This window comes from Strix uralensis, chromosome 2 (genome assembly GCF_047716275.1).
Source record: "Strix uralensis isolate ZFMK-TIS-50842 chromosome 2, bStrUra1, whole genome shotgun sequence".
In the NCBI taxonomy this organism is placed as follows: domain Eukaryota; kingdom Metazoa; phylum Chordata; class Aves; order Strigiformes; family Strigidae; genus Strix; species Strix uralensis.
In genome coordinates this window covers 103,934,058-103,947,931 of record NC_133973.1, presented here as the reverse complement: position 1 = coordinate 103,947,931, position 13,874 = coordinate 103,934,058, and the positions used below count along the sequence as shown (strand labels likewise).

Below are 13,874 nucleotides of genomic sequence, written 5' to 3'. Positions count from 1 at the left end.
TCTAAAAATATCATCTTCCTTAAGTAAAATAAAAACAATTACCAGCAGAGACTTTTGGGTATAGTTCTGAGCTAAGGAATCAATACCACGTTGCTGAAATGCTTCAAGTAAGTATATAAGCAACCTCCAGAGAAAAATAGAACAGCGTTAAACGGCCCACAAGCATCAATGATAAATGTAATATACATGTTTTAGGTTCTTTCAAAAGTCTATTCTTAGCTGTAAGACAAACCCAATCCATTTAATTAAAACCTTAGCTTACAAACACATTCACTGAGTAAGTGAAGCTTAACAAATTTAATTTGAATGAAAGGGACTAGCTGGGTAAAAGAGCAGCTCCCTCATGTTCCTTACTCTAGTGGTTTCATGTAACCACTGATCACCAACTACTACAACAGCAAACATACAACACCCTTAAACTAAATGGGAGTTGTCCGTCTAAATATAGCTACTTTTAAATAATGCATCGTGAGTTATAAAATAAAGTGCTACTGAATTATTTAACATGGGTCTCATCTTTAACAAAGATATATCACTTTTAATTAAATGGAGAGAAAGATGTTTATATTCGGGGTTGCATATTATTATAAGTTGCAACCCATGAAGCAACACTTTATGACTCCAATTATGTCAGCAGTCACTTTTTCATATATATATATATATATATATACATGATTCACAGAAATAGAACTGAGACACAAACTAAGATAAGCGAAAGCATCACTTGTAGGGCTGTCTTAGAACTTCAGGCAACCCCAGCTTTGCATTCATTCACAACCCTCAGATACAGAATATCCCACCAACCCGTAACAGTCGGTAAGAATTGGCTGGGATCTCATGCTCACAAACCTGTTTCAATATCATTCATAATCCGCCTGTTTTCCTTATGCAAGTATCAACCTCTGTGAGAGCAAACCCTCAAATACACTTTATACCTCTACAGCTAATAATGCACCATGTTCTGTCACTATTATCACAGTTTGAAGACCGCCACACAGAAGTGGTATTAAAGCTGAAAGTTTGTGTAGGGCTGTTTCCAAGACAATGCAATAGTTGTCTATTACTTATTATAGTAACCCTTGAGCCAGGCCTCACAAACGCAAGATTAACATTCAGCAATAAAATGGGATGACACCTCGTGCTTAGGTTTTGGGAAAAAATTGCTTTCCACCTCACATAATGGGATAATGCTGCTGTTTAACAATCAATGCTTTCTGTTTAAAGGTGGCTGCCTTTTGGATGTAGCGTGTGAAGCAAAAGCTCAAGGGAAGAACAACACCAACCCAAGAGGCCTCCACAAACAGCTCCTTGCTAACTTTAATAGGTGCTCAGAAAAGGAAAGAACAACACATGACCTACTGCGTAGAAATCAAAATGTAAGTGTGATCTGCCTGAGCCTGCATGGAGTCACTTTGCCCCTCAAAACGGACGCTTACAGCAAAAACCCTGATCTTGATGTCACTGCACCCATAAGTTCCCCACAATGGGGTTTTGCGCAGACCCCATCACCGAACGTGGGCCACACTCTGCAGAAAGTCACGGGATCCTTCTACACAGAAAGTAAGTCCAGTCTCATTTTTTTTATACTTTTAAATGCATGCTTGTTGGAGTTCATTTTACAGAGGAAAAAAGGGATGTAAATACACCATCCATCAAAAAGTTAATTCCACCAGAATGACTTCGGCAGCCCGAGCCAGCCAAAAAAACTGCATTAACCTGGAATTCTGACAGCTACTTTACGTATCCAGCCCCACGAGTGAGGATGTACAGAAGTTTACTCCCGTCCCGCGAGGTGCCTTTCAAACTCGAAACCTCGTTTCCCTCCTCCGCGGCACTCCCGCTCCCAAACGGGCTCCGATGTGCCACCACGGGCTCCCTGCCCGCCGCTGCCTGCCGCCGCCTGCCCCTCCGGCGGAGCTCCCCCCGCCCGGGACCGCGGAGTGAAGACGGGGGCGGAAAGTTGGTGAGGAAGGGCTCGCCGAAAGAGCCCACCCGCGCTGTGGGGAAGCAGGGCGGGATCACCGCGGCAGCGGTGCCCGCCGCCGAGGAAGAGGAGCCGGAGGGAGGGGAGCAGCCCGCCGCTTCCCCCACACCCAGGACGCCAGGCAGGGCAGGGCGGCTGCCGGGCAGGCGGCTTCCCCTCCGGCCCCGCGGAGCCCCGCCGCCCCGGGGGGCTCTTCCTGCCAGCCGGGGACAGATGTGGACGCAACAGCTGGACGGGGAGGAGGGGAGAGGGAGGGAAGGAAGGAAGAGGCACGGCTGCCTCCCCCCCCGCCGCCGCTCGCGGGGATGCGGGCGGGATGCAGCGGCCGCCCCCGGCCCCGGGCTGGCCCCGCTCTAGCAGGGAGATGGAGAAACTTGCCCCGGAGGCAGCGGGGCTCGCCGGCTCCTACCGCCCTTACCTTGCTGCGGATCTGGCCCGAGGTGGACACTTTCCGGATGAGTTTCTGGGGGCCCTCGTGCTCCCCTTCGCTGTCCGACGACTCGTCCGCCGGCCCCGCCGCCGCCGGGGGTTGGGGCTGGGGCTGCTGCGGGATCCCGGCGCCGCTCATCCCCGACTCGGCCCCGGCCATCTTCCCGGACTCCTGCCGAGAGAGAGCACACGAGCCCGGCTCAGCCAGGGCAGCCGCTGCCGCTCCCCTCCCCGGGGAGGAGGAGGAGGAGGAGGCGGTGCGGGAGGGTGGGGAAAGAGGCGGCACGGGGGGGAGGGGACGGCAGCGGCGGCGGGGACGGAGCCGGGCGCTGGCGGAGCGGAGCGGACCGCCCGGCCGCCATCTTCCGCCGCCCCCGCTGACGGGGAAGGGCCGCGCGCCCGGCCCCGGCCGGCCCCGCCGCCCGCGGGCTGGGGCGCCGCCACTCGCCGGCGGGCGGAGCCGGGGCGGACGGGCCCGGCCCCCGGCGCCCCGACCGACGGGGGGCCGCCGGCTCCAGGGGGCGCCGGGCGGCGGCCGGTGCCGGTGCCGCCTCGCCGGCTCGGGGGTGGCGGGGGGGCCGCGCCGCAGGTGAGCGCCGGGGTGAGCCCGAGGAGGCGAAACGGGCGAAGGCGCGTCGGGGGTGGGGGCTGGACCCCCGCACCTGCCCGGGCTTCCCCCGGGCGTCGCGCCGCGTCCGCGTGGGGAGTCCCGCGTGGTTCGGGAGGGGGGACGCGGCAGAGGCAGCGAGCGGCCCGCTGGTAGGTGAGCGCCTGCCGTTCACCCTCCCCCCTCGACAGCACCCCCGGGGTTTATAAAAGCGGGTGACGGCCCGTGGGAGGTGGCGAGCCAAGGTTTCCCCGTTTCCCGCAAGCACAGCCCGGCGCTGAGCAGGGGTGGCCTTCCCACGTGCTGTCCCGTCACGGTGAGGGCTGTGCTGGTCTCCCGTGGGAGCACAGGGTGTGTTTTGGGGACGGGACGGATGGCATGTAATGCAACGGGTGCCTTAACTATGCCGCCGAGCAGTCAACCCCCTGGTATCCTTCAGCGTCAAAGCCTTGGGACAATTTTGGCAAAGGCATACGTTGCTTTCCAGCTGTTTTCTCCTATTAGTTTAATTTTCTTATTACTCTACTCATTTTTGTCTTTGTGAAAGAGGAGCTTTTACTTTTGGGGAAAGAAAGGGTCAGTTTTCCCTTTTAATCTCAGATCTGGCAGCTCACACGATCTTGAAATGTCACCACATGTTCCAAATTGTGGGACTTTGAAATTATTGTGGCTTGTATGTAGTCAGTGTTCAAAATAAGCATTTAAATCACAGCAATACTAAATAAAACACACGGCTCCGAGCTGCATGGACCGGATTAAACATAAGAAAGCAATCAATTCTTGTGGCTTCTATATTCCCACAATTCTATTTATATGTCTAGAAAGGGAACTGACATCTCTTAATATGCTAATATAATGCCGCAGTACCTAAATACAAAGCAGTTAATAAGAAACAAAAACAAACCCATAGCGTACAACCTATCCACTGCAGACACCTTGCCACGATCTTAATTTCATATAATCCAGAGTACCCCATTTCCTTTATGGGGACTTTTACTCATAGTAGGGGAAATTAAATATTTCCATGAAGCCTTGCAGGTCTTGTGGCTTAGTTCTGTGTTACTGCACCAAGTACTTCAAATGCAAATCTACTACCCTCCTTCGTATTGGATCACTTCTATCAAGTTACAGGTAAAAAAATTGTGAAAAGTTACATTTAAAAAAAACTTCTATTAAGTTATATTTTAAAGGAATTTTGATCATATTACCTACATTCCCTAATAAGGCCTAAATCCTACCATTAATACCATATCTCAAAGTAGATGAAGTTCCTATATAGTCCCTTTTCCTTACAGGCTAACTGTGAAACTAAGGGATGATTCTGTCTTGTCTCACTCTTCACCTGAGAGGGTTTTCTCCTTTTTCAAAAACATGGGATCAAACTTGGGCAAGCGCAAGTATGTACTGCTCTCTGTGAATTAATTCAGGGCACCAGCTAGGAAGAAAGATAGGTTAAGAGCAGTGTTTATGAACACTTGCTCTTTCCACCCTCCTTTCTTCCTCTTCTCCACCTTAATTTCAGGAACAGCAAATTACACCAGAACAGGTCTCACTGCAATTCCTTGAGTCTTTTGAAGGTAAATGACAACTGAACATTGCAAGAGGACAACAAGACAGAGTTTGCTAATTAATGCTAACATGTATTACATGTAATTGTGACTGTGATTTGAGGAACACTTAGTGCTAACAGAATGCTAGCAAGACTGACTAACTCCATTTCATTCAACTGAATTAAACAGCGCTAGCTGAACAACACTGGTTACTGTTAGATTTGTTCCCATACTAAAAAAGCATTCAAAATATCGGTGCATGTGACTGCTATGTATTTGTGTCACAGGGCTAGGATCCTGTGCAAAGTTATGTGCAAAACTGTTTACAAGTAGCTATTTCGCCCACGGAGAATATCTTCCCAAATTCAGTTGAAAAGACAAGACAGTCGAGGGGGAGAGGCACGCAAAGACAGCGTATTACTCAAGGGTGTAATTAGGGATTAGGACGTTTGAACTCAGGGAGATCATGAAGTTGACTCTCTTTATTGATGACCCCAAATTCGCACCTTTAGGTGTTTGGGGTTTTTTTAATAAAACATTATCTGGTCGCTTGTTCCTTGCGTATTTAGACCTTGATCCTAAAAACAGTAGGTGGTTGAAGTGTATTTCCAAAAACAGCCTTCCCCTGAAGTTTTGCAATAATAAACACACAGCACCAGTATCTTCCAGAGCAAGACACTAATCTAGTTTGGTTTCAAACTGGTTTCACAATTGGTTACACTGCAAGCTATTTTAAAAACTTGTCTTCAATTTTATAGAACACTGGACCATTTAGCAATGGATGTAAATACATTGTTTCATCATTATTAGATGGAAAAATAGAAAAGTTAATAATTTGGTTTTTAAATATAACAGCTCCCATGGCATCCAGTGGCTATTACAATGCCAGCAGAGGAGCTGGAGATCTACCTAGGTATCTCTACAGCCAGCTCAGATTTCCTTCACTAGATTTCATCTCAGATACGTAAAAGCTGGTAAAAGACTATCTGTAGGTGAAATGGGCAATAAATACAATTCTTCAACTTCTGTTGACTTTCAGAGCTTAACTATCAGCCCTAGCTTCTGGGCACTTTCCACACCACGCAGAACGCATCATGTGTCCTTGCGTGGGCTACTCTGTTGTGATCTTCCTTTCTCCTGACTGCCCCAACACAAAAATTGGGTTACAAGGAGAGAATGCACCAGCCTTTCACTTCCAAGCAAGTCTTTTTCAGTGTATCTTGATAAAACTTCAGAGTGCTATGAAAAAGAAGTACTAGGAATGTTCTCTCAGGTCACTTAATGTGAAGATTTTAGCAGTAATAACCTCAATCTGCAAATGACAGGAAATGTCCCGCAAGTACAGTTCAAAGAGGATATGGTTTCTGCGAAGTACTTAGTGGAATCTGTGAAATCACAGGCCCTAAAATCCGCAGTCACCTAATGTTTACAGAGTTCTTCAAAATGGAGAAACCAAGCAAGCGTTAAGCATTGCTGAACATACCCGAGTTATTAATTCACATTAGCGTAGACAGCTGTTTCTACAAATGTATATGTTGTCCATGCACTGAGACAGTTTTAAAGATCTCACCGTTCCCACTTGTTCTTCTTTACAGAGGCATTAATAGATAATCAGGGTCCAGTTCCAGCCTTTACCCTGGTAAGGCCATGAAACTTTATCTCAATGAGGACTTCCAACTTCACTTCCATCCCTTCATCTCACAGCCAAAATTTTCCCAGGTGATCGATGTCAGACTCAATATGAGAAATACTGAATAGCACATTTCAGCTCAGTGAGTACAGCTATGAACACCGTGGTATGAATGGTGCCACTAGACTTCTGCGAGTCAGGCTCTTGAAGAATATGGAGCTATATGCAGCCATTAAAAACAGATAAAATATTTGCATGCTCTATGTCTTTCTTTCAACATACTCAATTTCATGCTTCTTAGTAATTGCCTTAAATTTCCTAACTGAAGCAAGGGAAGACTGGTGAAAAGCATAAAGGTTGGCATTTAAAGAGAGACGCTCAACTGATACAAAACAGCTCCGCTGACATCATTTGTGCTACGGCAATTGATATCAGCTGATGATCTGCCCTTTATATTCAAAGAATCCCAAAGTGCTGCGTACATATATGCACTGTGAGAACGTTTTAACTCAACCACATCCAGTCCCGATAACAGAATATGTGTCGCTAAAATGCATATGCCATGTAGAAAAAAAATCCAAATACACATGCACTCTAGCTGTGCTGGAGGTTATAGTTTATAATGCAGATTAATGCATTATTTTATTCCAGGAATATAAATGATTCCAGCTCTAATATTGATTCCCTTCTAACACGTGTATTTACCTCTTTCTCTCTAGGTCATTTTGGCATCTATAAACTTTTTTTCCTCCACCTCAAAAAGTTGTTCTGAGGGGATCTGGATGAAAACTGGTATATGTGTCAGGTTAGCAATGAATTATTCATCACGTTTAAAAAACTTTATTGAACCTTTCCTGATTTTGGTGGTTAGTGTTAGCTATAGTTTTTAACTGGGCTCCCCACACAGAGTAAATTCATTTCCAACCTGCCTGTCTGAACTCCATCAGGAGATCGAGTTAGAGATGTAATTCTTTCTTGCGTTCCTTACTTGCCAAAGGAGAAGCCAAAATATACTAAAATGTATGCATACCACTGTTAAAGAGAGTAACTACATCGCTTGTGGCTGTTTCAGGAGTAGCCAAGGCAATCCTGTAACCTGTATGTTACAAAAACCTGTTGTACATTTCAGAGTGAAAAGATGTAAACCAGTGGAGGTCATCAAAACAGAGTTGCGTTGCAAATGTCTTAGGACCCATCTATGCATTTCAAGGGAAAAGTAAAGTCAAGACTCAGGTCTCATATAAAATATGAAAGTTGGGTCTAGAACTTTGTAAGACACATATTATGTCATACATTTTGATTACAAAGCCACCAAATCTCTCTTGGAAGAATGCAGGATGAGCCTTACATTTTCCGTTACTTTTATTTAGCTCCATCATGGAGGGTCTAATGCAACTCTCACAGGAAGAGGTTTTCCATTCAAAAGTGAGCTGTGAATTCAGGAAAGGATTTTACAGAAATCTGAAATTGCACACAGACAAGTCCAACCCTCACAGGCAAAGGAGAAGTTATGGCCCCATTTGACATCCATCACTTATTTCTCAGAACAGCTATAGGAACAGCACTTCCCAATAACTTCTGACAATTTGCATAGATAATTAACTTGCACAGATTCAAAACCTGCAATAAATTCCTTCCCCTATTCTGCTGTTCTTTTTCTGTGTTTTGAGAGTGGGTGAGAGGTCTGGGCACATTTTTTCCCCCTTCATCATGCAGTTCTTCACCTAGACCTCCCTTTGCCCCCATTATAATAAAAAGCCTGAGCCTGCTTACAAGCAGATACAAAGATAAACGATGCGGCTTTTGCCACAAAGACTATGTATTTTACCAGTAGGTTACCAGGTAAAGGATTGAGTGGTTTAGCTGAAATTAGAGTCTTGTAAAGGAAATCAGTGCAGTGGTTAACCTTAAAACTGCATTCATGGATGTACTCTTTTAACAACTGCAGCAATGAAATGATAAACATGACCCAAATCCTGTCCCTTACTGGGGGAGGGGGAAATGGAGAAAAAAAAAAAAAAAAAAGATATGCTCCTTGTTTATCTGAGCCCTGCGCACAGAAGGAAACGGGCTTGGATGCTTCAGCCAGGACTCCGCATTTCCAAGCGGAGGGGCTGTAATCCATCTGCCTCCCGAGTTTCAGCTGAGTTTCGGATGACGGCAGCCAATTTAAATGTCACTGTTTAATAGGATAACGCATTCGCGGGAATCAGCTTTGCCGCCTTCCTCCCACGATGTCTTCATCTCTCCAGGCAAAAATCTCGGGTTTCCCTTGCCTGATCCTTTCAGTGTCTGCTCCATGTTACCGGAACACACATACAGCTGTTTTCCCTATCACAGCTGCATCTCCAGCAGCAGCTCTGGGGCTTGAGGACTGCAGAGGGCAGTGAAGGGGGATGTTCAACTTCACAACAAAAATAAAGCTATTAAAAATGTATTTGGGAGGGCTACAAATCCTAACAGGGAAGGGGGTGAACTTAGTTCACCGCGCATATCTCCAGGGCTGGGCTGCTGCTTTCCTGGGAGCGAGTACACCGAGCCAGGCAAAGCATGGCTCTCCCCCGACTGCTCTTTAAAACTGGGTTTAAAAGTAAAACCAGGGGCCCTGGACCAAGAGATAGCAAAACATGGCACGGCCACCTAAAGGGGAGCTTGGCAGTGACATGGGTCTGTGCTTCACGCCACCTCACCAAGTTCAGGGCCAGAGACAGCCTAGCCTTGACCTCTCAGATAGCCTGAAATCTCCCAAGCAGCTACCCAAAGCCTATTTTTAGCCCTCCCTGCCTGATGTGTGTGTGTGTTTGCACAATGGAGAAAAGCCCAAGAGCGGGACCAGACGGCCCTGAAAAGGGAAATCTGATTTTATCGCCTGCTGAGGATGCCGGTGACATTATTTCCTTCGGCTGGAAGGAGGGTCTCCAAGCTGCTTAAGCAAACCGTAAAGCCACTATACCCGCAGCTTTCCTCCCGGCCAGTTTGGGCGCTCCCCTCCCTTTGTAGCAGCCGAACGCCACGCACTTTCCCCGCACACCACAAAGCAGGGTGGCAGCGGGGTACCCCAGCCCCGGCCTGCTTTGCTGCCGCGATGGGAGCGATTCCCAGCCTGGCTACAGAAGAAGGGCGAAAAAAAAAGTATCTCTCTCTGGAAACTGCCTCCCAACGCTGGACACGTTGCTTTTGCTGTGCTAAGAGAAGGCGTTTAACTGTATGAACATCCAACCGCCGCCCCCCCGGCAAAGTTGGAGGCAAGGCTCTCGGTGCTAATCCCAGGCTTTCCACCCAGGCAGTGAAACTCGGAAAGGGCAATGAACTCCTCGTCCCCCAGAGGGACGAGCCCGGCAGCAAATGGCCGGACACGGCGGGGGAGAAAGGCGCTCCCCCCCCCCCCCCCAACCCGAGGAGGACGAGAGCCGGCGGCAGGGCTCTGGCGCGGAGCGGGGTCGGAAGAAGGGAAGGGGAGGAGGGAGGGGGCACCGATAAGGATGACAGCCCGACCCCCCGGCTGAACAATACAAGCAGGAAAAAGGGTAGGAAATGCCTGTGCAACTGCAAGGCACGCGTGTACCTACCAGCTCCTCCCAGGCGGGGCTGCGGGCGCTATAGGAAGGGTACCCATGCTCCTCCATCACCCCGCAGCAGGTCCCCTACCTCCGCGGGGAGGAGGGCGCCGACGGGCAGTGGGAGCAGGTTACGCCGGGCTGCGCCTCCCTCCTGCCGCTGCCGCTCCCCCGGCTGGCAGCGCTTCCCCAGCGCCGCTCTTCCTCCCCCCCACCCCCGGCCCCGCTCCTCCCTTTTTCTCCCCCGGCCCCGTCCAGGCCCCCTCCCCTTCCCTGCCCGGCTCCTCTCCCTCCCACGGCCACCGGGCTCAGCCCGGGCTCCCGGGGGAGCTGGCCTGCAGCCGCCGCGCCGCTCACATTGCCGCCGCCGCCGTGTCCTCCGGTGCTCGGCGCGGAGCCCGCCCCCGCCGCCGCCCCAGGGGGGGGGTCCCCGGGCGCCGTGCACCACCCGCACTCCGATCCCCGCCCCGGGAAACCCAGCGGATTACGGGCGCATCGCCTTGGGCATAAGCCGGTTTACAGCCGCTTCGGCTGTCGGCGTCGCGGCGGGGCCGGTGGGCGAGGATGCTCCCCGCGGCGCTGGCGGGGGGCGAACCCCCCTCGGTGTGCCGGGAGCCGCTCCTGCCCCGCTGGGGTTACGCGTCCTTCCCTCTCCCCCGGCCCGGCCGGCTTGGTGCGAGGACGGAGAGCGGGCTCTGCGGCCCCGACGGGCCTGGCTGGGTGTCCCGGGGCGCCCCGGGGGGCAGCACGCCGCCCCGAGCCGAGCCCCCTCCGGGGACCAGGAGGCGCCAAGGCCGGGGGCCTGGTGCTGAGGCAGCCCTCTGCCCCCGCCTGAAGGCTCGGAGAGCGCAGGACCGCACTTTTTAACCTGCTTTGGGCGGCCTCTTTTCCCCACAGAGGCGCCGGGTGGTCCCGCGTGTACCTTAAGACCATCAGGAGCTGGGACGTGGAATGGCCACTGTGGGATAAACAGCACAGATGCGTAGGCCGTGTCTGACACGGGGTGCCTTTCATTTGTAGGGCCATCACGGCTGCTGTATGAAGTAGCAGGATTTCTCTGCCCTCCATCACACCTTTTATTAATACACAGTGTCTGTACTTCAGTCTTCTCAGTTTACTAGTTACCAACATACGCTTGAACACCAGCCAAGGTATTACGACTCTTCAAGTGGATGTCGTATCTCCTACAAACTCCACACTTTCAGTCATTTGTTTCTACCCATTGTTGCAGAGTAGCGGGATATGTAAAAGAGTAGGACTAGAGGAGAGAGTAGGAAAATGAAGCTTAGTCACCATCCAAAATAACGGTGTTCCTCACTCTGGTTTTTCTATATACCTTTTCATTCCAGCCTGCACTTTTGAATTTGCAGCTCTCATGCTTGATTACAAAAAGTAATCTCCAGGTCATCTACTTGATAGTTCAAACATCAGAAAAGGAGTTGGATTTCACAAGAAAGAAGAAAGGAATTTGTACTTATAATAGTTTTATTTAAAGATGTATTTGTTTTCTTTGTGTTTTAAAGCTTTTTCATACCAAAAAATGGCACACTGCCACCCGAGCTTCAGCTTTTGCAAAATACATTGGCAATTTAAAAAAGTAGCGCTATTGCTGAAAAAAGGTGAAGTCTTATCTATGCATTTAACTAAGCCTATAGAAAAATCCCATAGAGTTAAGATGGTGTACCTCTAAGCCAGGCCCAAAGAAATGTCACAGCAATATAGCTCATTTGAGGAACCGAAATTGCCGCGTTTCTTCCAGCAGTAGAAAAAGGAACTATTTTTGTCGATAATAAGTTTATCAGTGGTCTGTTGATGAACTGCTTTGATGGTAACAGTGTAACCTCAGAAGGAAGCAAACAAGATGACTTAGAGCATTTTGCTTTTTGGAAGGCAGCTTTGTAAAGCTGATGGTGAGCAACAGTTGTCCAAGGATGTCTGGTCTCCTTCCCTTTGTCCCCTGAGTGTGAGATATTGCTGAGGAATGTCATACTATAAAGGGCTTTACACTAAGAACAAGTGTCAGAGTAAGATTAGTCAGATGCCCTCCTTTCCTCATGATGCACCGGAGGATCTCACATGATGGTTGTTTATACCTCTCAACATCTGGCCTCTTTAGCCTTGGCCATGCTGGGGCTTTGTGGCTAAAGTGGCCTGCCGTGAAATATATGTCATGCTAGCACCTCGCATTTCCTTGCTTGTTGAACCACAAAAACTGAAGACTCATATACAGGAACTTTAAGTGACTTGAAGATACTTCTTCAGCTCAAGTGCTATATGTACCCTTTTGCCCTGAAATTCAGATTCTTGCCGTGCCTTCAGCCCCATTTTCTGTTTCGTGTGCCCTGAATCTTATACCTGTGACTAGATACGCAATTACATTCACATCATTTCATCCCCTGAGTTCAAAGTTTGGTTTCCATAAGTGGAAAGCTAGTATAGGCCCCAGAAGATTACAGCAACCTACTTAGGTTGAAGGTACGTTTCAAGGTCTTGTTGGATAAGGAGGACAGACATCAACTGCTGCACAGATCCTGCTAGGTCTAAATGAAGCCCATGCAATGCGACTTCAGCTCAGCCTTGCCCTTTCAGGATCCTGAATGCCAAATTGGATTTTTCACTTCTTTCTATGAAGGAGACAGATTTTGGCCCTTGCTGAGGAGCCCTGTTCTGTATGATTTCCCTGTGTGTGAGCTTTGCTCACCAGGTTGAAAAGCACAGTTTCTGACGAGACTGAGGTCTCTGTGCTGCTTGGCTGAACTGGCTGAGAATCATGGGTAAAGTAGTTTGCTGAAAAATGTAATTCTGTCAAAGTCGACAAGGAATTTGAGGACAGATGTCAGAATCGCAGGATATCAGGGGCGTGCTGCCACTTTTACAGAGGGGCAAGGGAACTGACGTCAGGCCCAAGGCAAGGATAAGCTTCGGATAAGCGAGGAGTGGAGGAGGGTAAGTGAGGGATAGAGGAGCTGCCTGGTAAAATGAGGAGTGATTGACTGTTGCCTTGAGAAGACGGGGACGTTGAGATGGGAGAAGAGCTCACCAGAGGCAGGTCTTTGCAACCGGCTCGGGAACAGACAGTGATTCTCCTAGCTGGTCTACCAAACTGCATCAAAACATCTCCAACACAGCCTGGGGGTTGGTTTCATTTCATTCTGATTTTTTGATTTTGTTCCAAGTTGCGTTGTTTGTTTGGATTGTTTGACTTTTTTATTCTTTTCAAGTTTTTCCACTTAGTCTAGACATTTGGGGTTGAATTTCTTGGTAGTCTGCTCTATCTACTATGTTCAAAGATGCCTCATCTCCCTCTGTCTCTTCTGTTCCCTACCCTTAATGACTCAGTGAAAACTGGATCAACAAAGCGAATGTTTCATTATTGACTTTTTTTTTTACATGAAGCACATTGAAAATAGTAACACATGCCTGCCTTTTCTAAGCAAAATATTTTGGATATATTGGACACACTGAAACATACAGATTTTGATTCCAATGCTGTGCTTAGACATTCACAAGAAAGTCTCCACCTCTTTAAGTATTTGCATTCCCTGGTGGAAAAAACAAGGAAGTTTCCTTTTTTTCCTAATTTGAGGTAGAAAGACTTTAAAAGAATGAGCTTTTTTACATTTTTCTGTATTCTTCCACCAGCACTGCCTTTAGCATGTATCACATAAAGAGTATAGACTAATTTTCATCAATTTATGCTAACATGAAACTTCCTTGTTTTCTTGGCACGCAGTATGCAAGCCTAATTTGAGTAAATTCTTCAAGGAAATGTTGTTCTTCATTCTCTTCATTGTAAACATGCCAGTTGGCCTTTTTTTTTTTCCTGTTAAATAATTTTGCATAACGTTTAAAGGTAGGATTTCATCAGCATGGTAGTTGCACAGTTCCTGCCAGACAGACAGGTAGTAACAACCCACAGTGGGTCATTAAAATGATGAGGGTATTAAAAGCAGAGCAAAACACACATACTTCTCAATCTGGTAACCCTTCAGATAGAACTGAAGTAACAGAAAGAGCTAAGAAAAACATTTCAAAAAATAAAGGTATATTTTTTCAGTAACATTTATACACATAATCCTGATAGCTGCTTTGAAACTCACTACTTACTGTTTGTGAG

General features: G+C 48.2%; 1 protein-coding gene across 2 annotated transcripts in view; it reads right to left on the bottom strand.

Moving 5' to 3' along the window:
• Nucleotides 1–2,648, bottom strand: part of DGKH (diacylglycerol kinase eta) — a 173,622-nt gene extending 170,974 nt beyond the window's left edge. The window contains exon 1 of one of the 2 annotated variants that reach the window (XM_074859584.1): nucleotides 2,403–2,648. In XM_074859584.1, the coding sequence (XP_074715685.1) occupies nucleotides 2,403–2,573 (171 nt within the window). In that variant the 5' untranslated portion in view covers nucleotides 2,574–2,648. The remainder of the gene's footprint in view (nucleotides 1–2,402) is intronic. The other variant, XM_074859583.1, reaches the window with a different exon arrangement.
• Nucleotides 2,649–13,874: the final 11,226 nt, after the last annotated feature.